Genomic DNA, 25,646 nt, shown 5'->3' with positions numbered 1-25,646 from the left:
ACACAGAGAAATCTAAGTGATATGTGGAGTTAATTGTAATGTATGGTTGTTGGTTCTTAATAATGACAAGTAGGCAATATAACGTAAGATGCATAATAGCTGAGGAACCTTGGTGAGGATTCTCCCAGGGAAATTTGAACTGGCTTTGTGTGTGCACTATTTATTTGTTTGTTTGTTTGTTTATTTATTTTTAGTCTAAACCTATTCTAAAATTAGTTGGCTTTTTGTTTGTTTTTAAGCAAGGGGTAGGGGGAGGTCTTACACAGGGCTATTTCAAGGATTAAATAAAGGTCATAATCATCAAGTTCAATGCATCATGCACAGTTTTCATTAACGGTTTTCTTCCTTCCTGTGATAATCTTCAGAACTTCCTTTTCTTTCCTTTCTTCCTTCCTTCCTTTCTTTAATTTTTATCCATTTACTTAATTGAAATTTATTTAATTTTTTGTTTGTTTATTGAGACAGAGTCTCTCTACATAGCCCTTGCTGTTCTGGAACTGAATTCCCTGTTGGAGGCTGAACCTCTTCTGCAGCTCTGACAGTTGTTACTCATAGAGAGATACAACTTGGGTATTTGTAGCAACGGGGGTGGGGGGGAGGGAATTTCAACAGGACCTCTTCTCTCTTCTAATGTTTGAGGAAAACAAGCATTTTAGATTGGGATGGGCTTTTCTGTTAGCAGATGAAGAAAAATGAGTGTGGCTTGGTAGTAGCATGCTTGCTGGCACACGTGGTGAGACCCTAGATTTTATCCCAAGCACCTTTTGTCTAAATTAGGGCTTCTATTGCTGCAACAAAACGCCAAGGCCATAAAGGGTTTATTCAACTTACACTTCCACATCGCTGTTCACTGCTGAAGGAAGTCAGGACAGGAACTCCAACATGGCAGGAACCTAGAGCAGGAGCTGATGCAGAGGCCATGGAGGGTGGGGCTCACTGGCTTCTTCCCATAGCTTGCTCAGCCTGCACAACCCACCATGGTCTGGGCCTTCCCCCCCCCGTTGATCAGCCTTACAGCTGTTGCTCATAGAGGTGTTTTCTCAACTAAGCCTCCTTCCTCTCTGGTGACTCTAGCTTGTGTCAAGTTGACACACAAAACCAGCTAGTACACCATTCCTCCCCACCATAAAGCAAAAACATGTCCACAAACAAAAACAAAAGACTGTGTCCAAGCCAGTGTCCTCAGTGTGATGATAAAGGCAATAAGGGATACTCAGACTGAGCAGGCTGTCTCTGAAGGGCAGATCTGGCAGTGCACATCTCCCAGGGTTTTGTGCTAAAAGCATCGTGGGGGCTATGGCTGTGCCTCAGTTGCTAGAGTGCTTGCCTAGCATGCATGAAGCTCTGTGTCTGATCCAGGGTACTTAAAAGAAATTGGGCTTAGTGGCTTATACCTGTAATCCCAGCACTCAGGAGGTAGAGGCAGGAAGAACTGCAGTTTACGGTTAGAGACCAGCCTGTGCTACGCGAGGCTCTATCTGAAAGAAAAATATAAGGATAATGGGGAGGTAATCATAAATAGTTAACTAGAAACCGAGACACAATGAAGTCAGCTTAAGCCTTCAAGAGCTGCTGAAAGCTCAAGATGGTGTTTCAGTTGGGGCTTTGAGGGTGGATAGTCAGGGTCTGTCTTCTGTGCCTCCCTTTGCCGTTGAGTTTCCATCCAGTAAAACTTGGGGCTGGTCATCAGGGCTTCTGTCCACTGAGGCTCTTCTCTCTCTCTCTCTCTCCTTCTCTTCTACAGAAGAACTACACCAGCTTCGGGAGCGCTACCAATTCCTGAACGAGGAGTACCAGGCCTTGCAGGAGAGCAACAGCAGCCTCACAGGGCAGCTTGCTGAGCTGGAGAGTGACAGGTATGGCCAGGAGACAGGAGCGCTGCGCATTCTCTCTTGGGCTCTCTCAGGCCTTCCCAGAAGGCAGACACTGGGTTCATGAATGGTCCTCTGCTCCTGGAAAGCAGTCATTTCTTTGTTATCCCAAGGGTATGAGACTTCCCACGAGCAGGCTCAGAATACCACCAAACTGTATTGTCAGAACTATAGTTAAATGAGCTACAAAAATGTAGTTTTCCTCTATTCTTGGCATTGGAATCCAGCTGGTTCTGCTTTATATTAGATCAGCCGAGATCCCTTTGTTGTCCATAGATATGATTCAGTGTAATGACATAGAGCAGAGGTTCTCAGTCTTCCTAATGCTACGTCCTTTAACACGGTTCCTCATGCTGTGGTGACCCCAACCATAAGATCATTTTGTTACTACTTCATAACTGTAATTTTGCTACTGTTATGAATTGTAATGTGAATATCTGGTATGTGTGACCCCCAGAGGTTGAAAACCACTGGAATAGAGCCTCCAGGTTAGAGGTGTTTTGGCATCAGGCCCAGTCTTGAAACCAAGATCCTAGGATTTCTCATAGTCAAATGCCATGCAGTGAGGTGCTGGAGGTTTTGTGTAAACTTGTAAACACATTCACTTGAGAGGAGAAGCACAGTGAAGCTCCTGAGTAATGTTGGCTCAGACTGGAAGCACTGGGCCTGAGCCAGGCGGAGCTCCTGCTTACTGAGCCCTGGGTTCTGGATTACAGGACACGAAGAGCAACAGAACTGTGGTTGGAATCCCAGGTGCTAAAGAGCACGGTATCAGTAGAGTCTCAGACCTCAGAGCTGCAGTTCCCAGAACCTGACCCTGAGTTGCAGCTTTTGCGCCAGCAGCTGTTGGGAGCCGAGGAACAGATGAAGGACATGCAGACCAAGGTAGGCTGTGCAGGGTGGACTGGAAGGTTCCTGCCGCCACCTCTCACCTGTTCCTTGCCTCTGGTAAGAACAGGGCTAACAAAGGAGCCATGCACTATGGCAGGGTGATGGCGTTTCAATTAAAAAATGGACCGGATATATGGCAGCCGTCCTATACAATTGTATGAATGCTTTAAAGTTCTTACTCCTACTGATGTTGTAGTGCAGCAAATTACTGAACAAGCATGTGGTGAAGCTAGTGCAGACGAGCTTACTGTGTGTGAAACTTCCAGTTGTGTGATGGTATAACACACACAGTACAATGACTTAATGAGACGACACTACTGATATTTTATGTTTTGACTATATTTTGTTTTTATTGTTATTTTTAAAAAGCCTTTATCCTTAAAAACAAAAAAGGGGGGGGTGGCTGGAGAGATGGCTCAGAGGTTAAGGGCACTGGCTGTCTCTTCCAGAGGTCCTGAGTTCAGTTCCCAGCAACCACATGGTGGCTCACAACCATCTGTAATGAGATCTAGCGCCCTCTTCTGGGACGTAGGCATACATACAGGCAGAACACTGTATACATAATAAACAAATCTTTAAAAAAAAAGTGTTCATTATAAAACAGGATGCCATCCAGGAGGTGGTGGCACACACCTTTAATCCCAGAACTTGGGAGGCAGAGGCAGGAAGATCTCTGTAAGTTTGAGGCTAGCCTGGTCTACAGAGTGAGTTTCAGGACAGTCAGAGCTACACAGAGAAACTCTGTCTCAAAAAAAACCAAACAAATAAAATGAGGGTGCCATGTTATACTGACAGCATCTTCAAATGTATTTGTTGTGTCTGCTAATGACATCATTTTCTTTAGTGCTTGGTTCAGTCTCAGGGTGTTCATTAGTACCCTAGGAACAGTAAAGCATGGTCACCACACACACACACACACACACACACACACACACACACACACTAAGTTTGTGTAAGTATACGCTCTAGGATCACACAATTATTCAGTAGCTTAATGACAAATTTCTCAGCATGAGTCTACGTTGTTATGTGACATCTGACTATATTCAGATCAAAAGAATGGCATATTTCCCTGTTCCTAGTGTACATGTGTCATCTACACAAACCAGCCCCATTCATTTCCCACATAGTGTAAGGACTTGTGTTGTGAGTTGGAAGAGCTCCAGCATCATCGCCGGGTCAGCGAGGAGGAGCAGAAGCGGCTGCAGAGGGAGCTCAAGTGTGCCCAGAATGAGGTGCTTCGGTGTCAGACCTCCCACAGCGTCGCCCAGGTAAGGAAGGGTAGAGTCACTGCCTCTGGGGAGGCTGGACATCAGGAGTAAGGCTGAGCTCCGCTGACAGCATCACCCAAAGCCCCTGCATGGAGAAGCCACATAGATGGCATGTAGGGAGCTGGTGGTTGTTGTCATCACTGAAGAAACCCAGGCAGAGATCCAGAGAGCTTCTCCGGGGCTCTGCACCACACAAGTATTCCCGTCCCCGGGGCCTGCAGAGAGCCCTCTGCTTCTTGAGAGTAACTGTTGTACCCACGTCCTCCCCACTGCAGAATGAGGAGCTGAAGAGCAGGCTCTGTTCCCTGCAGAAAAAGTATGATGCTAGCCAGGATGAGCAGAGTGAGCTTCTGAAGATGCAGTTGCAGCTTCAGGCAGAGCTCCGGCAACTTAAAGTCACCAAGGCCACACCCGTAGAGAGCCAGAAGGAGAAGGTAACAGTGCCAAAGGTGAAGGGACAGTGGAGGGGCCAAGAGCACTGGCCTGAGGTCTGGGGGAGGCAGGCAATAACTCCAAAGCTGGGGATATGGCTTTTGGTAGATTGCCTGCCTAGAATGCTTGAGGTCCCAGGTTCAATCCCTAGCACTGAAACAAAACAACAGCAGACAACATTTGTTGAGCCTAGTGTGGTGGAGCACATTTATAATGACAGAACCAACAGGTAGAAGCAGAAGAACCAGGAGTTCAAGGCTAGCCGCAGGTACACAGCCTGGTTTGCATGAGATTGGGTTACATTTCTTTCTAAGCAAACAAGCCAGGAAGGTAAGTGTCTCCCTCAAGGGACGCACAGGTGGGAGGACAAGTGATAGGAGGAGAGACATTCTCAAGTGGTCATGGCTGAGTTAGGACAAGAGCAAAGTCACAAAACCCAGCACCACTACCCAAAGCCCCTGCATGCAGGAGTTAAAGTGCCGGCTTCAGAAGCTGCAGATGCAGCACCAGAGCAGTGTGAATGAGAAGGAAAAGCTGCTGGAAATGCAGCGTTGCCTGCAGGACAAGCTGCGGTGCCATGAGACAGAACTGCAGCACCTCCGAGCCATGGTGGACTGCTTGCAAGAGAAAAATGAGAAGGTAAAGAAAGGGAGGAGCAGGCCTGGAGCACATACTCAGGCAGCGTCCTCGTGAGTGGGCCAGAGTGGGCCTGGTACGAGTTCTGTGGAGGAACCGTTAGTGAGGTGGACCAGAGGCGTGTAGAGACAGCTGCTTGAGATTTCCCAGCTTCCCTTTATTTTACACTGGAAGATCAGTCTACAGAAAGAAACCCCGTCTCTTCTTCCCTCAGGCACTGTCTCGAGGTCAGGGTATCAAGCCTCCTAGAGAGGCTTGTTTGGCTCTCCCTGGCTGGGTGAAGTCAGGCTTGGGAAGTCAGGGGCGGGCAGATGCAGAGTGAGGGGGCAGGTGTACACAGGGTGATGGCTCCGCCTCCCCTACCCAGAATGCAGGGATTCAAGCCCAGCTTCAGGAGATGAAGGGACTGTATCAGTCCAGCAAGGACGAGCTGGAGCGACAGAAGCACATGTATGACCAGCTGGAGCAGGACCTCCTGCTCTGCCAGCAGGAGCTGACAGACCTCAAGACCAACCAGCCTGCTTGTGGAGACAATGAAAATGGTTCCAATAAGGTAATTGTTCCGAGTGCTTCTGGCACCAGCTTGGGAGAAAGGAGGTCCAAAGGCAAGGAATGAGGTTACCTAGCTAAAGGCAGACCCGTGTCGACTGTCCTTAAAGCAGTTTATCTTGAACTTGACTTGAATGAGAGCCATAGCCTAGCAGATCAATGCATTTGATCTCAGTCAGTATGAACATCTGTTTTTCATATGACCCCCATGTATATATGCATTTCTCCACTGGTGTTAGAACTGCATTGATGTCCCATCATTTCTAGGGAGGAACATTCACATAGGCCCATATATGCTTAACTAAACTAAAAAGAATAGGGTCAGATTCCTGAAGCAGGATGCAAGTGATCTTAGGGGTGTGGGCTTCACCCAAAATGCTGATTGAATAACCTGTGCTCTCTTAAGGTGTAGTCAGTCTTGGAGCAAATTCTCAGATCTTGCATTTTGCTTCGTTCAAATGAAACCAAATGCTATTTCTTTCTTTCTTTCTTTCTTGTTGTTGTTTGTTTTGGTGGAGAGAAGGGTTGAGACAGACTCACTGTATAGACCAGGTTACTCTTGATCTGGTGGCTATCCTCTTGCTTCTACCTCAATTGCTCAAATTACAGGTGTAACACTTGGCTTGGTACAGAACGATATTTTGTCTCACTTCCTTTAAGAAATAAATTCTGGCTAGGCAGTGGTGGTGCAAGCCTTTAATCCCAGCACTCAGGAGCAGAGGCAGTTGGATGTCTGTGATTTGGAGGCTAGCCTGGTATAGAGCGAGTCTCAGGACATCTGGGGTCACACAGTGAAACCCTCTCTTGAAAAAAAACACAAAAAGGAAAGAAAGGAAGGAAGACAGGAAAAAAGGAAGAAAGAAAGAAATTCCAGCAGTGATACATGAGGGCTTATACACTTTTTCCGTGGTGTGTAGAATGTCAGCCATTGCCATTTACTCTGTTGGGAACTATCAGTCCTTGATTGCTAATAGGAGCTGGAAAGGCATGGAGCACCTTGGAGAAGAGGCACAAGAGCCTTGGAGATGGTGAGGCTGGTCACATTCTGCTGGGATACTCAGGCTCCGCCTCTCCAGCCTCGTAGTCCAGTAGCAGACTGTGCCCCTAGGGAAAGGCCTCCACAAGACAGGATTGGAAAGGGTGCAGTCCAGGAGCCTTTCCATGCCCAGGGCTTGCATTTTGCCTGCTTTCTTCACTCCTACTCTATTGAGAGATCTACTGGATCTGTGCTCTACTCGATACCTCTTAAGGGCCATAGCTCATAAGAAGGAGAGGTGCTGGGCAGTGGTGGTTCACACCTTAATCCCAGCACTAGGGAGGCAGAAGCAGGTCTGTTTGAGGTCAGCCTGGTCTACAGAGTGAGTTCCAGGTAGCCAGAGCTACACAGAGAAACCCTGTCTCAAAACTCTACCGCCCCCACAAGGAAGTGAGAGACATGATGGTATACAAATCAGTGAGATTTTGCTTGATTTTAAAATGTCTGATTTTGAGAATCATGGGATAATGTAGTCTTAACCCAAATTCAGCAATAGCTCATATTTTTCTAAGGGTTTTACAATATGATTCAAACTGGGGATATAGCTCGCTGGCTGGTAGAGCACTTCCTTAGTATTCATTAGGCCCCAAGTTCAATCCCTGTATGGGTGGGAGATAAAAATAAGGGAAAATTAGGTCAAAATTAAATCTTTTGATGAAGAAAATAAATTAAGTCTAAAATTGGCAGAATGGCTTGAAGTGAAGTTCCTACAGTGTGGGGGCCACAGGAAAGGACCAGAGAACAGGAGAGGCACTGAGATCACTGCTTCTCAAGTCACCTCTGAGGGACTGATAGATGAACTCAGAGCACAGGCATTGAGAGTACAGCGCATACTGCTCAGAACTACCCAGTGGGCCCCCCAGCTTAGAGGTCTGGTCTGCACAGGCTAGCCCAGGGTGACTAGCAGGGAAGAGAAAGGGCCTCGTGTCACAGGAGGCTGGGAGCACACAAGTGCTCTGCCGGCCCCCAAATGGGCCTTACATAGTACTCACGCCCTGCCCCTCCCCCACCTCAGTGCGATGCACTGCTGTCCAGACTGACAGAGCTGCAGGACAAGTTCAAAGCCTGCCAGCAGGAGATGGGGCGCCTGCAGATGGAGCAGTGCGAGCTCCTGGAAGACCAGAGGAGACTGCAGGAGGAGCAGGGCCAGCTGCAGGAGGAGCTGCACAGGCTCACATTCCCACAGCCCAGATGTGGCCTCTTGCAGAAGGTACTCATTGCAGGGTGAGACCGCTGGTCAGGGGGCTGCTTTGAGAAGCTTCCAGGCATAAAGAAAGCTGCCCATGGGAAAATAAAGTCAGGGAAGTGAGCATTTTCCTTTGTTGGCCAAGTGCTTTCTCCTTTCTCACCATTCTCCCCACAGAGCTGATTTGGATGTTTCTTCAGAAGGGCTTTAAACCTTAAAATATACTTTATATTCTGAAATCTGTGCAGCATTGTATATTTAGATATTTGGTCCATCTGGAGGAAGTGCACCTGAAAATCACTTTGTAAGCTGGAAAATATGTCTGCACATAGGAATCTTTTGTATTCAATTAGCAGAGCTCCACAGAAAGAGCCCCTTTCCCCAGAAGGGCTCTGTGGGTCAATAGAGACAGACAGCCCAATGCGCACGGGGCCTTGGAGGGCTCCGTCCCTTTAATCATCACGTTTCCTTCCTCTGCCCTACTCAGAGTCAGGAGCTGCTCTCAAAGTTGCAAGACCTGTGTGAAATGCAGCTGCTCTACCAAAGCATGCAGGATCAACAGAGAAAACTGATAAAGAATCAAGAGAGTGTATTAAAGGAACAGTTAGAGACACACAAAGAACTTCGAGGTTTCAAAGAGTCTAATTACCAGGAAGTGTTGGTGAACCCTCCTGATGCCAAAGGGCCTAAATCCTCCACTTGTCAGAATAAGGTAACACAGCAGAAGGGAGGGCGGTGGCTCTTGTGAGTACAGCAGTGTGACAAGGAGGGCTCTGTGGAAGAGTTGAGGCAAGAAGCCTATTTGGGTAGAAAGCCTGGTGAGGCTAATGCCCTGCCTACCTTTCACAGTTCAGGGTCCTTCACGGCCTCCAGTAAGCTGATGCCTTGAGGAGGGCATTGCACTCTGGTTTGATGTTTGGGATTATAGAATGATGTACTGTCAGAGCTGAGGTGTAGTCAACATCTAGAACAGAGTTCAAGGGGCACAGAAGTCTGTCTGTCCTCTGGGTTCAGTCCCACCAACATGTGTGGGATCAATTCAGGGTTAGTTTTGGTTCCTTTGGACTGGCCCTAAATGTATCACCTTTTTTGTTCGAGCTAGAAAGTCTACTTCTCCATTTTCTGAGTTTTTAACCTTTTGAGGCTCCATGAGCAAATCTGGGCCCAGTCATCTGCAAGGAGAGCAGCTGCAACAGGCAGGGTCTTGGTACTAATGACACTGTCCAAGCCAGGCCACAGGGACGTAACAGAAATCAGTGTTTCTCAAGCACTACTAGATGCCTCTGAGGTAAGATAGGTAGAAATTTTATACTAGTCTGTTCAGAATTGGGGAATAAATTTGGCCTGATGTATATAGAGCAGACAGACAGTTCCAGTTCAGGCTACATGAACAAGGAGGACCAGGAAGGAGCAGAAGTCCACACAGTGGATCTTGATCATTCCAGGGGTGTCAGATACCCAGGCTGAGAAGTCTGGGTGCCATAGAGACCGGGAAACCAGATAGAAAATATTCCCTTAATCAGTTTATCTAACCCTGAATACCCACTGGGCCTGGGAAACATACCTCACGACCAGACACAGAGTCCTAGCAGAAGGTACAGGGGCTAGGGGGTAACAAGATCTTGATTCCATGCTTACGTCTTGCAAGGACGGAGTTCATATTCACACATTCCCAGCTGGGGTGATTTTACCATGAAGAGTAGTGGAGAGGACTGAGCCTAAAGATCAGGATAGTGGGTACACTTGATTTAAAATGATGCTATGGTAGGGAGCCAGGGTGTTCTTGAGACCCACCTACACTGCTTCAAGGAGGAAGATGTATATGCCGGACTACAGAAACCAGCATAAACAGGAGCCCTAAAACTCACTGACTATATCAGTAGCTGTAGGTTAAGTCAGAGACAAAGGTCTTTGAGACTGAGGTGTGAATGTACAGTTGTCAGGTGGGTACTCATGTCTGCCCCGGGAGAGGGGCAGCTGGAAGGACTGAAATGTAATGGTGATGTCTCCTGCTCCCCCTGCCTCCCCCCTAGTCCAAGGTGCTTATGGACCAGCTGCAGGCTCTGCAGGTGCTATATGACACCAGTCAGAGGCAACAGGAGCTGCTGCAGCAGGAGCATGGGCGGCTCCTGGAGGAGCGGAAGAGGCTGCTGGCAGAGCTACAGCTCTGCATGGAAGAAATGCAGCAGCTTCAAAGCCAGTCCCCCACCGTAAAAATTAGTCATGAGTCCTACAGGAAGACCTCAGGCAGCATGGCCCCCAGTAGCGAAAGCTTCCACAGGAGTTATGACAGCACCATCGAGGACAGTGAATGCTATCACAAGAGTTACAGCACCATCGAGGACAGTGAATGCTATCAGAGGAGTTACGGAAGCTCCCAGGCCAGCAATGACAACTTCCTCAAGAGCTATGAGAGCAGCAGCAGTTGCAGTGACGCCTATCAGAAGAGTTACCGCTCCAGCAACACAAGTGTTTCCTGTAAGAAGAGCTATGGTAGTGACACTAGCTCTGAAAACTTTCACAAGAGTTACGTAAGCAGTAGTGCCGGTGAGGACCCAGCTGAGCCTGAAGACATAGAGGTAACCATTGCGAGGTGACTGGGCAGGGGAAGATGGGTTTCTGTCCTCGCAAGAAACATCACCAGGGGAAGGGCATAAAAAGAGGGACATAGACGTAGGATCAGAGCTGGCCTGGAAGACTTCCTGAAGTATGTGAGGCTTCTGTTCATGGTGGCCCTGCTTTCCCTCGCTCCTGACATAGGTGGCCTGCTTTGGACAAAGACCCCAGTGTTCAGGACGTGCTTTCTGGGAAGAAATAGTCTCCCCTAGGCAGCTCCAGGGATGGGCCTAGCAAGGTGTAGGGCAGAGATGAAATGGGGTACTGTCATTTTGCTCCCCCACTCTCTGCAGCACTTTGAGGACACAGTGGCCAAGGTGCTGACCAAGTTGCAGGCAGTGAAGGCCCTGTACCAGGTGAGCCAGGAAGACCACAGCCAGCTGCAGGAGCAGATGGACAGGCTGATGGTGAAGCAGAGAGAGCTCAAGGACGAGCTGGAGAACTGTAAGAAGGAGTTACAAGAGTGCATGGAGAACCTTGAGAAGCCTGCCACTTCCCAGAGCGACAAGAGTGAGGTAACTGCTGCCCGTGGCAGAGTTCCCTCCCGAAAGTCCCTAGAACACTGTAGAGACTAAGGTAGGCAGGGGAGTGCAGGGAAACCAAATCCAGGGGGCCAGACAGTCCGCTGCACCTAATGGACAGTGCTCGAGTGAGGGACATCTCTCCAGTGCTCACGGCTGGCATCTGGTCAGCCAGCCTGCTTTTCCTCCCTTTGCTGCTGCTGTTCTCTCTTGCTCTTTGCCCCAGAGCATTTGTGTGGAGCTGTATTTTTTTTTCTTTACTTGCCAATATTCTTTATTATTTTGAGCTCATTGTCTTTTTTAAAAACTAGAGTATATGCACTTCAAGGACAGGTTCACTGTCCAGTGGGAGGGTCACTCGTGTTTCTGGGAGAGATGGAACAGACCCAGAGAGTGATGGCCACATGAGCCTAGTCTGATTGGTACTTATTGAACAAACCATATGCTGCCATAAGCCTAGGAGGACAAAACCTAGACTAGGGGCAAGGTTATAACTGTGTGTCACCAGGGGGGAGATGCAGGTGCCCAGTATACTGCCAAGTACATGCAGCAATTCCCTAAGTAACTATTAGAGGAATGGGCCGGGTAAAGTATGAGTTCCTGGAAAAAGAGTTAGATAATAATAAACGCCTGAGATTCAGAAGTAGTGACAGTCCTGTAGTTATTCCCCAGACAGGTCATGATCAAAAACAATAATATTTACTGATTTAATCCTAATTTTTTTTCCGAGACAGGGTTTCTCTGTGGCTTTGGAGGCTGTCCTGAAACTAGCTCTTGCAGACCAGGCTGGTCTCGAACTCACAGAGATCCGCCTGCCTCTGCCTCCCGAGTGCTGGGATTAAAGGCGTGCGCCACCACTGCCCGGCTAATACTAATTTTTTATCATGTTAGATGCAGACCTCCAGTTAGCCTCAACTTAGGGGGAAAGCTATCTGTATTAGGTCTCATTGTGTACTTGGAAGCTTTAGCAGGGAGAGTTGCGAGGCAGTGATCGATCCCTTAAGGGCCTGGGCTGACTGGGTGGAACTGCTGTGGATAACTGGAACCCCGCCCCCAACAGATCAAAGAACTGCAGACTAAGCTGCGGGAGCTGCAGCTGCAATACCAGGCTAGCATGGATGAGCAGGGACGGCTTCTGGCGGTGCAGGAACAGCTAGAGGGGCAGCTGCAGTGCTGCCAGGAAGAACTCCGCCAGCTCAGAGAGAACAGGCTCTCTATTAGCTCAGAAGCCAGGGGCAAGAATGGCAATAAGAACATGAACAAGAATGCCAATGGAGTGAAAAACAGGAAGGTGAGCAGGGCGTGCTCAGAGAGCTCAGAGAGCAACTTGGAGAATGGAAAGGTAAGTTGCGGCCTCAGTAGCCAGAGGCAGGTGGATGGAGGAGGCCCTGGGAAGAAACATCATTTCCACTAACAGTTCCTGCCAAGAAAGCTACTCTGAGGAAGGCTTTTGGTACCACTAATATCTGCAGGAGTTCTGTCTCTCTAAGAGTTTGGACACTTTTCTGGGTGCTATGGGGAGAATGCCCAACAACTGCTTTTACTAGCCTAAGCCCATCTCTGGGACTCCTTTGTTCCTAGTTACCTGATTAAGAGAAAGACCAACTAGATAGAAAGGAATTTATTCAAGAGGATTGGGTATGATAAAAATTACCAGGAAGGGTAGAAAGCAGCAGTTGAGGAGCAGAGCTCAAGAGTCTTGAATTATATTTAACTGCCTGACATGGCTTACTGATCAAATACGAAGTTCTGACTTACCAAACTAAATGTGCCTGCCCTCCATGTCATTCGGAAAGATTAGCGTTTAGTCCCACACCACAGTCCTGCACATGGTACAAGTAGAGCTTTCCATCCGGAGGGTTAGATTCTTAAATAAGTAATAGCAGCCCCACCCTGTCCTGCCTCCACCTGCAGAATCTGGAGGTGGTGCTGTACTACAAGGCTAGCCAGAAGAAGTTAGATGAGATAGCAAAAGAGGAAAAGGAGACCGAAGAGACGAAAGGGAAAGAAGACCAAGACGAGAAGGGATCATGTGAACTAGCTACCGAGCCCGCAGACCCTAGGGAAGAGCCTGAGCCTGCAGCACGTGAGGATGGAGACTACGAGGAATACAGAGCAGGGGAGAATAAGGACGACAGTGAGGAGGAGGAGGAGGAGTCTTCTGAGGCTGCTGAGGAGGGCAACCCTCTTACGCTTTCAGAGAGCAGAAAGGTAACGGCAGCAAGGTGGGCGGAGTGGGAATGAGCCTAGGGTGCAGGTGCCCTAGTTTTCTCTCTACAAGAGGAGAGGCCAGTGAGTATGTCTGGACATGGGGATGGGGAAGGGTTGGTGAAGGCCGTCTTTCTGAGGAAAATGGCAGGCCCAGGCTAATTTGCTGTGGAGCCATTGCACCATGAATGCCTTTTCTCTGAACCAAGGTGGAGGTCATGTGTGCTTTGACTCACGTAGTGCTCAGGACCTCCCGATAGCAACAGTGTCTCTTGTCCTTCTCCCTGGCCTCGACAGTGTTAAGCCTTTCTTCATTTCTGCTAGCCTCGACAAGTCACTTGATCCTGTTTTCCCATGACACCCTGTGAGAGTTGACCTGTGTTAGTGCTGTGGCTTGTAGGCTTGTGTCACCCATGAGGTTTTGCATATTATAGGATATGAGAGTTGGGCCTTGGGAATGAACAGTGAACCTGGTGATGCTCAAAGTTTCAGTGTGGGCAGCAGGGACACTGGCCAGTCTACCACCGGTCACTGCTCTAACCCTTTAGTTCCTGGACCTTTGAGAGATTGGGAGGGAGGGATCTTGGGGTATATGCAGATGGCAGGTAAGTTAGCTGCTTGCAGAAGTATTTTCATCTTTTAACAACTGATACCTTTCCATTGGTATGTGTCAGCTGAATTCCTTTGAGGCTAGTTAGCTAAGTCCCTAGTTCACCGTGCAGAGAACTATCTCTTGTGATGGGCCATCCCACTCGCTTTATAGATACCTGGGGTTTCCTAGCACTCCAGTCTGCATTACTGGTTCATGATCCGTGTGCAGTTCCCTGTTAACCATGAGGGGAAAGACTTGTTACTTAGGATGTAAATGGGAGTGACTGTAGCCCTTTCCCAGGCCAATATTTCTTTTGAACTTAACGTAGTCTACCACAGGCTGGTTCAGAGCTCATAGACTTCTTGACCTCAGGGACCACTTTTCTAAGTCTAAGCTTGACTTTTTTTTTTTTTTTTTTTTTTTGGTTTTATGAAACAGGGTTTCTCTGTATTGTTTTGGAGGCTGTCGGTCCAGCCTGGCCTCAAACTCTAAGCTTAACTTTTGTACTTCAAAGTCAAATACATTGTTGATGTCTACACATGTGTATGCCCTTTTGCCTAGTGGGTCCTGAATCTTTTGCAGACAGTTCAACTGGCATCCATGTTATTGCATACAAATTCAGTTTCTCTTTGTAAATTGTTGCAGCCAAAGAACTAACCTCTTCCATTGTTAGGCAGATGTATTACATTTTGTCTCACAAAGCATTAGATTCCTAGGGGATCCTAGGAACCAGAACTCTGCATACCACTAAAACTGATAAAGCTGGTAGGTAGCCAGCTTGGCTGAAGATGGACTCTTTCTGGAGGGATCCAGGAAAAGTAGCTACCCAATTTCTGTCGTCTCTGAAGCTTCACTTTCCCAGGGTATCTGACTCAAGAAAGATCTAGGAGCAGGTAACTTCCCTTGACAAGATAGGAGCTGCACATGACTAGAGAGAAAACTGGTCCAGGGACCCAATTTGGACCTATCTGCTGCTTAACTCAGTTTTGCAATTGTTGCAGGCTGCCAGTATGAGGAACTCCTCTGCTCTTCCTAAAGCTCTGGGAGCAGAGAAGAAATGCTGTTGCTCCAGCTTATGTGGTTTTTAACCTTTGATTCTTTTCTCTTTTCCCTTTGTTCTCTCATCTTCATTATCTGTTGGATCTGTGTGTTTGTGTCTTTTCATACAACCACGCGTCTCCTGGTCTCTCCTGTGCTTCTCATTTGACATGTTGCAGCCATCCCCTGCCCCTGATCCCCCCATATTCTCCTTGCCTCTTGTAGGCCTGGTGGTCATATCAGCTCTGCTCTGGTGCTGGTGGGCTGAGACATCGTCCTAACCCAGGTACTGGTATAGCTTCCTCTCTCCCCCCTCAGCTGCTTACTCCTCCCATTATACAATAGGTGATGCTGAGTTTTAGCCCTGGCTTTTCTTACTTTGCTGCAAAGCCTGCAAGCCTTCTTGAGCATGTCATGATATTCATAATGCACAGGTAGCTGGAATGCTTACCAGAGGCACAGTTTGAATTTCTTTCCTTGGCACATCTGTTGCTACTGACAAAGATGCCAAGCTACTTCTGATGAGCTGATGTTTGCCTGCAAGGCAGGCCTGAGCTTTGTCTTTGTTTAAACCCCAGAGCCAAGCTTATGCCATTGTTTCAACCCAGAAGAAATTACTCCCTGTGCTTAAGGGTGAGAGAGGAGGTCCAAAGAGCTGTGATCCTTCTGGCCCTCTCAGGAACATTTGGATGAGGGCACCCTCAATTGGTCCTTCCACCTTGATGGAAGTAGAACTGAATGCCTGCTGAATTACATATTCCTGCTCTGATGTTCCTGGTTACCAGAAAAATGACAACGAAGCCCCAGGAAATTATGTATGCTTGGGTTCATTCCTTTGGGGGACCAGATTCCATTACACTTGGCTCCTCTTCTGGAGAGGATGTGATGTTGGTGAAAAGCTCCTGATGATTAGAGATTAAATGTTTTCAGGAAATCAAAGCTGACGTGTTCTGGGTACCCCTCCATTGGCCTGGCTCATGTAATCTGGTCTGTTGACAGAATTGCCAGTTTAGGATGAAGATTGTTTGATGGTCTGAGGTAGGAACCTGTGGTTCCACCTGCCTTCTGGAACCTGTAAGTTCTGTTTGACTTCCTCTTAGGACTCTGCCACTTCTCTCTCTCTCCTCTTCTCCTGCCTCTTTAAATAAAGTACAGTTGACTTAATACAAAGTTCCTCAGTGACAGCTTTTGTTGGTGACAGACACCCTCACCATTTCTCATATATATATATATATATATATATATATATATATATATATATATGTGTGTGTATATATATATATATATATATATGGTGAGCTGGTGTTTTGGAGGTCAGAGGACAACTCTCAGGAGTCTGTTTTTCTCCTTCTACCCTGTCTGTCCCAGTGATGGAACTCAGGTCATCAGTTTAGCAACAAGGGACCTTACCTGCTGAGCCAGCTTGCCTCCCCTCCCAGCTTCCTCTCCTCTCCTTAATCTTCTCACTGTCTCCCCCCATCCCTACCCTGCACCCCCCTCAGGCTTCCTCTTAGGCCTTTCAGTTACTTCCCAGGACAGTCTTTAGCTCCTTTCATGACAGGGAGCTCTCCTTACACCCCTTCCTCCCTGCATACTCCCAGAAGTCTCTGGAGTCCCTGTGGAGTGAGAAACAAGGGATTTGGCCACAGCCTTTTGCCAGGCCCCACCAGCCCCATCAGAGCGCAGGGTTAAGGCTTCTCTTGGGAGACTTTTGTGCCCTGAGCTCTGGCCAAGTCCCTAGTGTGCAGCTTCTGCCCAGGTCTTGAGACACTGCAGTGTAGAAGGCAGTGACAAGTGATAAGAGCTTGACTGAGCCTATCTCCTGTTAGCATTGTCCACAGGGAACAGATTACACGATTTAGACTTCCATTTCTTCAAAGGGAAATGAAGGATGATTCCGCCCTGCCTTTCTCATAGTGCCTGTGAGGATCGGAGAAATTAACATGTGTAGAGCACCTTAGAGCCTGCCAGAAAGATGGCTCGGGGCAAGAGCGCTTGCCTGAGTTTCTTCCGTGGGACTCACGTGGTAGAGGCAGAGAACCTATTCCTACAAGTTGTCCTCTGACCTCCACATGCAAAACCCCCAATTTAATGTAGCAGCCATTTTTAAAATTACAAGAATAGATGAAATTTAATTTTTAAAATTGTGTGAGTAACAAAAAGGGCATGCATTTAAATAGCGTGTGCTGTGTGCCTGGCACTACTCTGGTCACGGTGTGTGTATGAATTTAATTCCTACAGCAATCCTCCAAGGAAGCCCTTCCTGTCTCATTTTATGCATGAAAACTAAAATACAGACAGGTGACTACAGCCAGGTGCTGTGGGTGTGATTACAGGGGATCGATATTCACAGTTTTAAAGTTAGACTCTTGCCAGGGTGTGAGGATGTATACCTGTAATCCTATCACTTCAGTCAGAGAAGCAGCAAGACGACACTTTGAGACCAGCCTGGGCTACACAGTAAGGACCCTGTCTCAGGAAAAAACCAAACCAAATCCTTTCTCTGTGTCTTAGCTCTCTCACTGTGCTCTTCCTTACCGCCCCCCCCCAATTTTTCTTTGTGATTTTTTTAACAGGGTCTCTTGTAGCCCATACTGGCCTCAAATTATATGTGGGGGAGGATGACCTTAAACTCATGGTCCTCCTGCTGCCACCCCTGGATTCCTGGAATTATATCTGTGTGCCACCACACTGAGTTTGGGGTTGCTGGGGATCAAGTCCAGGGCTTCAGGCATGCTAGGCACGCATTCTGCCAACTGAGCTCCGCCCAGCCCTTCTTTATTCGGGGCACCTCTCAGTGAGGCCCCGGCACCACAGGGCATAGTTACCCTGTTCTGCTCATACAGCCTTCACCCAGTAACTCCCCTGATAGCTAGTATTAAGTTATCCACGTCTTGTTTGTAACACTCTTTTGTATACTACGCACACTAAATATCCTCTCCCTATTCTGTATTAACACTTGATTGGAGTACAAAGGCCAAACTTCCCATTCTTCTCTCCTAAGTACAGTTCACTGCTGTAACCTGGGAATTTTTGTGGGGTCTTGTTTGTGTGTTTATCTCGACCCTGTGTTTTCACAATAGTCTTCTTACCTGCTAGCTTCTTCAGCATCCTCAGGGGTGACAAGGGTACTCACTGCCTTTGTGTTCAGCCGGATTGCATGGAAAGACCCAGCCTCTAAGGGCTTGTCTTGCCAAGGTCTCTTTAGTCCTCAAGATGGCCACTTAAGAAATGACCACACAACAGACTGTGCTGCTAGCCTACTAATCTATCTGCCTGTGGCCTGCAAGGACTTCAAGGGAATCTTGTCAGACACCCTGCTGAAGTCCAAGTATGATTTCCTTAATCTGTCAGTTTGGTGATGCACCCAGAAGCCTGTGAGTTCTAGAAGGTGTCTGAAGCTCTTTGGGACCCTCAAATGACTCAACCCAGTGTTGTCTGTGTGCACATGGATATTGAGCTACCCACCAGAGCCCTTAACAGTGACTGCATCTCCAATAAAAAAATGGCTGTCCCTCTCCCACATCCACCAACTGTCACTAGCTCCTCATGAGGGAGCGGGGCACCTGGAGGTTGTTCTGGAGTCTGGGGCAGGACCTCATGTAACTGGCTGGGTAACCAAGCACTGGAATTGTGTGTGCTACCACAGCTGGAGCAGACATGTTTTCTAGATTGTCCATTTGTCCTGAGAGGGCCTGACATGTAGATCAGGCAACAGCATTCATATATCCTCCTGGTTCTGCTCCAGGTTTTTATTGTGGATTATTCTGTGCATTTTACATAGTCTGTTCTTAGTCTCTATTCCTACAAATTTGGGAGATTATCTTTGCTCTTTTTCTTTCAGATCAGTTATCCTCCAAGCAAATATGTTGTTAGCTTTAATGGGCTCTACTCCATTTTTTTCTTCAAGCCATCTTTCTTTTCCCTTATGCCATAATTTATGATTCGAAATCGAAATTCTGTCCTTTGAGAAATACAGTAAAAAGAATGGTAAAGATAGAACTGTTTTTCTTATTTTCATGTCCAAGAGAATTCATGTTTCCTGAATGTTCTTATGGTTTCATTTGCTGCCCATGAAGTATCATGGTTTACTAGCAGTCAGACTGTTGAAAAGCCCTAGCAGACTCTTAAGTGCATGGTACTGGGTCAATCCGTGATCTAGTGACTGAATGTGAAGAGCTGGGGTGAAGAATGTATTTATTGGCTCTTGATACTTGCTTCCCACAACCAGCAACAGGTTCCCTGAGTTTCCTAGAAATAACAAAATCTCTGGCTAGCAACGAACCCCTACTTACTTCATTCTACAGTGCATTTTTGTCACTTCTGGTCACGTCCTTTCATTCCCCCGCCCCTCTTCCTCTTAACTCAGATCTCACTTCTACATAAAGCTCATGAGATGTGCCTGCCTTCCCCAAAGGCCCAGATCACCCCACTTCTTCTAACACTGTCTTATGTGTATGCACGCGCACACGCACGCGCGCGACACACACACACACACACACACACACACACACACACACACACGAGAGTCTCTGGACTCTTGCTTGCACATTAGGAACCAGTATTCTCATCCCACAGAACAAATCAAGCACAGAATAACCTAAGTGTTGCATACAGTGTCCTGCCACAAACCTGGTGGTGCCAGAATGAAAAGACCACAGTCTCCATGATTACCCAGGAGATGAGAGGCTAAGCCATAATGTTCCTGAGCCATGCCCTCTAACAGGCAGGTGATTTCTGGCTTGAGGAAGGGTTCAGAAGCCTGGCAACTCACTGTTTTCCCTTGATCCCCACAGAACATGTTTGGGATGTGGAAGCCTATGGTATTCTTGGCTATAGCAGCAGTGGCTCTGTATGTGCTACCCAACATGCGACCGCAAGATACAGAATACTGCTACATGGAGTGACAGCAGACTTGGGCTAACCCAGAAGGCAGATCCCCAGAGGCTACCATTCTCACCTTTGGGCAGAACACACTGTGCCAGAGTCCCCACCACACCCATGTATCCCATCCTCTCTGCCTCAGCCACTCAGACTGCAAAGGCTGATGGGAGTTGCTGGCTCCCAACCTCCTTCCTGCCTATGTAAGAACCTGGGTTCCTTGTAATTAAATGTCAACCTAATTACACGAGACATTGTGTGGCTTTTTCTTCATTAAATGTTTCATATGACACTGAACAGAGCAATTACCCTTCAACCAAGCATCCCACTTAAGAGTCTGCCTTTTAAATAGGATTTTTCAGAATGGAGGTTTGCTCCCTCTGCTGCCAGCTGAATCACAGAGAGATTAAGCTGTACCTGTTTAACCCTTCTCATGGGACTCTTAAGAACACTAGGAGTGGAGTGAACTGGGTAGGTACCTTGTGTCTAAGGCAGGGCCAAGTGGACAAGCAAAGATATTTGGTTTCTGTGCCCTAAGCAGATCTTCATGGGAACCTTTGTGGCTCAGCCTTCCAACTCAAGGGACTCCATTTTGGAGACGTTTTAATTAGTCAGAGCCTGGCAGCAAACAAGACATTGGATGCTTGGACTGAAGAGAATTTCATGAAGAAACTAGGTGTGGAAGACGGGAGAACCAAGGAGAAATTCTCAAGTATTCAGTCTTAACAAGAACAAAACATGGTTACCACCCTAGACTGGGGGAGGAAGAAGGAATTTACAATCCAGGTCTCAACCCATTATTGAACCCAAAAGAAAGCTGTTTGCTGGCTTGCTCCCTGGTCCACTCTGCTAGCTTATGAAGCCCGGCCCAACTGCCCAGGCATTGTGACACCCAAAGTGGGCTGGGTATTCTCATATCAATCATCCGTCAAGACAATCCCTCACAAACATGGCCATCCTGATCCTAGCAATCCTCCCTCAGTTGAGATTCCCTCAGGTTACTTCAGGCTATTGTCAAGTTGACGGCTGAAGCTAACTAGGATACTGAGCAAGCCTGATGACCTAAGGTCAATTCCCTGAACCCATAGTGGAATGAAAACCGATTCTTGGAAGTTGTCCTCTGACCTCCAAATGTGCACCATGGTGTGTGCATGCCTTCACTCACTCACCTGACACACAAATAATACTTTTTTGAAGCTGGAACCCTGACAGGAATGCTGTACCAGGTCTATGAGGATGGGAGAAATTTAGTACCCTTTCCTCCCATCAGCCTGTATCCCAGTGGCATTTCATTGGCTGAAGCTATCGTGAACCAGAGAGTAGATGTGCCAAGGCGATGTTATACTTCAAGTTCAGCCTCCTGGAGCTTAATGCTGGACAGGACTGAGAATAACTTAAAGGAGGTAGCAGCATGACTGGAACAATGTGTGCGAGCTTCTATTTCACTCCTGTGAAGCCCTTCCTTTATGATTGGTTATCCTCAAGAGTATTGTTCCACATGAAAGACCCCCAACTAGTGAACAGAATGATTTTATGACCTTGAAACCCCACTTTCTGCCTCTGTTGTGTGACAAACTTTTCCTGGGGAGTCGAAACACACATCTATTCACAGTAGTTAGGGAACCCATGACAGACCAAAATACAGATATCACTGAAATCAAATTTGGTGAACCAATGAGTTTAATTGGGGTTACTTACAGGAGCAGAAATTACTCAAAGACAGCTGTGTCACCAAAGCCCACACAAGCACGGTGGCAGTTCACAACGCTGGGAGTCTGGAGCACACTGCACAGCCTGCAGGCAGCTCCACAGGTTGGAGAGTGTCCTTTCCAGGCACCTCAGCCGGTCTAAGCCTCTTCGAGGAAGCTTGACTGGTCTCAAAATCTTTGTAGTTCAGTTTGTCTGAGTCTTCTTGGAAGCTGCACTCCTTTGAGAGTCTTTTTTTTTTCCTTTGGTTTTTTCGAGACAGGGTTTCTCTGTATTGTTTTGGAGGCTTTCAGTCCAGCCCAGCCTCGAACTCACAGCGATCCGCCTGCCTCTGCCTCCCAAGTGCTGGGATTAAAGACGTGCGCCACCACCGCCCGGCTCCTTTGAGAGTCTTTTATGCAGCTTGGCTCTATTCCATGAGTGCCTCATGTCAGTGACAGTAGGTCCCAGCCCAGATGACATGGAGGACCACCAATATCATTTGGAATTAGAAGGTTCTGGTAGGCAGTCCATGCAGCCAAGAGACCTGGACCAGAAGTCTAGATAATGACAGAATATGGCCTGCCTTTCCTCACAAACAACAATTGTTCCCTTGAGGATACCTGGCCCTCTCCCCATTGCAGAACATTGCCCTAGGGATGGAGAGATGGCTCAGCAGTGAAGAGTGCTTTCCTGTTTCAGAGGACCAGGGTTCAGTTCCCAGCACCGACACTAGGCAACCTACAACTCCTGTAACTCAACTCCAGGGGACCCAACTCCCTCTTCTGGCTTTCACAGGCACGTAACACACACACACACACACACACACACACACACACACACACACACACACACACCCTTCCCTCTCTTCACCTGGACTTGATGCCTTCAGGGATTATTGCCCCTGTGTTCCCAGAGCACATGAAACAGGTCTCTTTTTGTTAAACGTGAAACATTCACCTGACTTAGCTTAAAAAGACACAGAGAAGCTGAGAAAGCGTGTTTTCAAAATCACAGGCAGGTAGGCACCACAATCTAGTACAGTTAGAATGAAGAACCCTAGCTACTGTTTTCTGCCCACTGCCTGCAGGCAGTGCAGAGTGACACCTGCAGCTCCTGCCAAGGACAGCTGCTTGTGGGGACACAGTAGGTATCTCCAAAGAGCACAGCTGGTTCTGGCAGGTTAAGTATTGGGATGGAGGGGAAAGTTGAGGGGAGCCACATGGAGATCTGGATTGTGGACACTCAGCTGTGCGGAAGGGTTAGGGTTGAATGTCTTAGAAACAGCAGATGAGGTCTTTCAGTCACCTAACGAATGCCAGGTACCATGCTAGTAACCATCCATGTTATTTTAGTTTGTTTTGCTTCTTGTCTTTACACATTCTTTGAGGATACTGCTAACTCCATTTTACAGATGAGGAAAAAGAGGCTTTAAAGAGTTATGTAACCCACTAAAGTTCTGTAACCTGCACAGCTACAAGTGGAGAGACTGGGATTCGGCTCTGTATTTCTCCCCTCTGCCACCCTGCCTGACATCCAGGCCAGGCCACAGTGTCACTGACTGTCAGGGTCTCCACTCCAGGGGCCTAGCATTGTCACAGGTGACCATGGGAATGCCTCTGGTTGCAAAACTCAAAAACTTTCAAACCTGGCACATTGGACTCACTCCGGTGACTTCAAACCAAGTTAAAAATGACCATTGTTGGTACTGATAAGCAGTGTCCCTTGATGGGAGAGGCAGCCCCAGGTGATGAGCCAGGCAACTGGGTCTCTGAGATAGGTCACCAGATAGTCAGGGGGCTATAAACAGCCTGTGGCCCCAGCCAACACTTCTCAACCCCACTCAGCTGATGAAACCACCTGTAAAGCCCCTCCTGGGACCTCTGCCTGGGAGCAAGGGAAGAACATGCTAGCTCTTCTCAGGGTGGGGGCCCCTTGGCAGGCCCCAGGACAGCATTGCGCACGGTCTGTTCTGCCTGCACGGCTGAGGCTGGGCCTGGGCTCATGGGCTATATTGAGGGCTGAGTCACCAGCCTGCTCCTAGGTAGGCTGACTGTGACAGGCTGCCTGCCGGGGCCTGAGTCAGGCCCCGATTTATCCTGGAGAGCAACAGGCTCAGGTTTCTGGGAGGAGGGTGATGGGAATCCATTGATGCTCCGTGCCTGGCTCTGTTAACCCAGCACTCCCTCCCTCCTATGTGGGGCCTGCACACGAATCTCCCCTTGCTAGCTTCCCTCTGAACAGTCCCTGGCCTGGCTAGGGACCCCCATACCATCCACACACGCATGAGACTGGGAGCCATGAGGGACCGACCGTAAGGGTCAGCTCCAGGTACTCTGCCCACCTCCTTCCTCCCTCTCCAGTAACTCCCAGAGTAATCTATTCTCTTTCAGACCTATATTTTTGTTTCTTCAACAAAGACAACACCGTGGAGCCTAGTGCTCCTGGACCCTCGGGGTTTGGCTGTTAGAAGTCTGCCTCTACACCCACCCCCCCACACACACACACACACAGTCTCCCTTGTGAGGCCCAGCTATGTGGAAGTGTGAGACCCAGCTATGTGTCCAGAGCTAGGCATCCCTCCACAGGCGAGCTCAGTGCCTCAAGTAGACAGTGCTGGTGCCTGCTGGGGTTTTGGCCGTGTGATGGAGGTGGCTTGGGGAGAATGACAGTTCGGGAGACAAGGAGGGGGGTTGCCAACAGGAGAGTGGAATTCCTGAGCACCTCGTCACAGGCAGCCAACAGAACATGAGCTGCAGGGCCCAAGCTATTTATACCTCTCCTGTCATTCTCAGGGCCCCAGAGGCACCCCCTGCCACACCAGCCATGCACTTCTCCCCCCCTCCCCCACTCCCTGCCTGAGGACCGGGCCCTGTCATTAGGTGAGAAGGAAAAGAAGTGACTGATGAAATGTCATCACAGGCACCGCCTCCCTCAAAGCCCCTAAGCTCCTTTTTAAACCCATAATGGGCATTGCTTCCACTCTGCCCTTGGGAAAAGAGCCCCCAAAGATGTTCACCATCCCCTCCCTTTATACCATGACTGGGAGCAGAGGAATAATGATTTACCTATGGGGTCAGATAACCATCCCAAGCCTCAGCTCTCACATGGCTTGAGTTAAGGACTGTCTTCCTCCAACCCTGAACCTACTTGGTTTTGAAGGACGGGAAAGCAGAGAACAAACACTCTGGCAAGTGCCAGCACACCTGACCTCTCCTTAAGGCACAGATGCATTTTTGTAGCTCTTTCCCTTGTCTGTGACAGGCTGCTGTGATCACCTCGGTTTCTCTGCTGTCAGCTCCCCCCAGGCCTCCTGCCGTACTGGGCTTATGCTCAGCCTACTCCTGCCTAGGCTCCCAGCCTGCCTCACTTCATGCCCACTTGCCCCAGTCACATTCCCTCGACTCCTCTGCCAGGGCTCTTCCCGCTGTTTGGCACACTCCTGCTTTCCCTGGGAGGATCTGCCCTGTGGCCCTTATGGGCATATTGCCCAGGGGGCTCCCTGGAACTTACTACGGGGGGGGTGTTCCCCTCCCCTCATCAGGCTGAGTCAGGCTGGGGGATGACACACAAAGTGACTACTGGGTACCCTTTTCTGAGCTCAGCTTGGTTGAGCCACTAAGTCTAAATGGGTTACTGACAGGGACCCTGAGTCAGGGTCAGGAGCCTTGGTCTTTCTCCTGTGGCCCTGGGTGTGTGTTCCAAATAAGGGTTTTCTGCTTGTAACGTGGCAAAACAAGGGGAGCCTCTTGAACCGGTCTTCCCCCGCCCCAAGTTGTCCTGGTCAGTGTCCCTGCTTCCTCTGGGGTTGCTCTCTCTCTCTCTCTCTCTCTCTCTCTCTCTCTCTCTCTCTCTCTCTCTCTCTCTCTCTCTCTCTCACTTCCTTTCTGAGTTCACAGGTGGACAATACACCAGGCTAGAAGCCAGGGCTCCTAGGTTGTGTCAACAGCCTTGTCACCAACTCCAGAAAGTTCTGTCAACACCAGATCAGTGTGTTTAGCGCTAACCACTGCCTCAGTTTCCCCCTTCATTCCTTTAATCCCGCCTGGGTGTGATAGGAGTGCACTCCACCCCTGAATGACTGGAACTAGATCTGGGGGCTAGGGCGCGCGCGCACCAGCGCGGGGCAAGCGCCCGCACCCCATCCCGCTCCCGCGGGCTGCGTGGAGGAGGGGCGGGCGGAGGCGGGGCCGTGGGGCTCGGCGCGGCCCCCACCCGCGGGCCGGGCGGCA

At 48.6% G+C, this 25,646-nt stretch overlaps 1 protein-coding gene across 13 annotated transcripts in view; it reads left to right on the top strand.

Moving 5' to 3' along the window:
• Ccdc136 (coiled-coil domain containing 136) overlaps positions 1 to 19,978 on the top strand; it is a 32,177-nt gene extending 12,199 nt beyond the window's left edge. The window contains exons 6-19 of one of the 13 annotated variants that reach the window (XM_040728617.1): positions 1,745 to 1,856; positions 2,588 to 2,756; positions 3,893 to 4,033; positions 4,309 to 4,467; positions 4,934 to 5,104; positions 5,469 to 5,654; positions 7,702 to 7,896; positions 8,360 to 8,584; positions 9,906 to 10,451; positions 10,782 to 11,003; positions 12,070 to 12,351; positions 12,924 to 13,220; positions 15,027 to 15,133; positions 19,644 to 19,780. In XM_040728617.1, the coding sequence (XP_040584551.1) occupies positions 1,745 to 1,856; positions 2,588 to 2,756; positions 3,893 to 4,033; positions 4,309 to 4,467; positions 4,934 to 5,104; positions 5,469 to 5,654; positions 7,702 to 7,896; positions 8,360 to 8,584; positions 9,906 to 10,451; positions 10,782 to 11,003; positions 12,070 to 12,351; positions 12,924 to 13,220; positions 15,027 to 15,128 (2,807 nt within the window). In that variant the 3' untranslated portion in view covers positions 15,129 to 15,133; positions 19,644 to 19,780. Of the gene's footprint in view, positions 1 to 1,744; positions 1,857 to 2,587; positions 2,757 to 3,892; positions 4,034 to 4,308; positions 4,468 to 4,933; positions 5,105 to 5,468; positions 5,655 to 7,701; positions 7,897 to 8,359; positions 8,585 to 9,905; positions 10,452 to 10,781; positions 11,004 to 12,069; positions 12,352 to 12,895; positions 13,221 to 15,026; positions 15,134 to 19,643 lie in introns of those variants that run through there. The other 12 variants (XM_040728616.1, XM_040728621.1, XM_040728618.1 and 9 more) reach the window with 12 other exon arrangements.
• Positions 19,979 to 25,646: the final 5,668 nt, after the last annotated feature.

The sequence above is a fragment of the Mesocricetus auratus genome, unplaced genomic scaffold (assembly GCF_017639785.1).
Source record: "Mesocricetus auratus isolate SY011 unplaced genomic scaffold, BCM_Maur_2.0 Super-Scaffold_100019, whole genome shotgun sequence".
NCBI lineage: Eukaryota > Metazoa > Chordata > Mammalia > Rodentia > Cricetidae > Mesocricetus > Mesocricetus auratus.
This window is presented reverse-complemented; position numbering and strand designations above follow the sequence as displayed.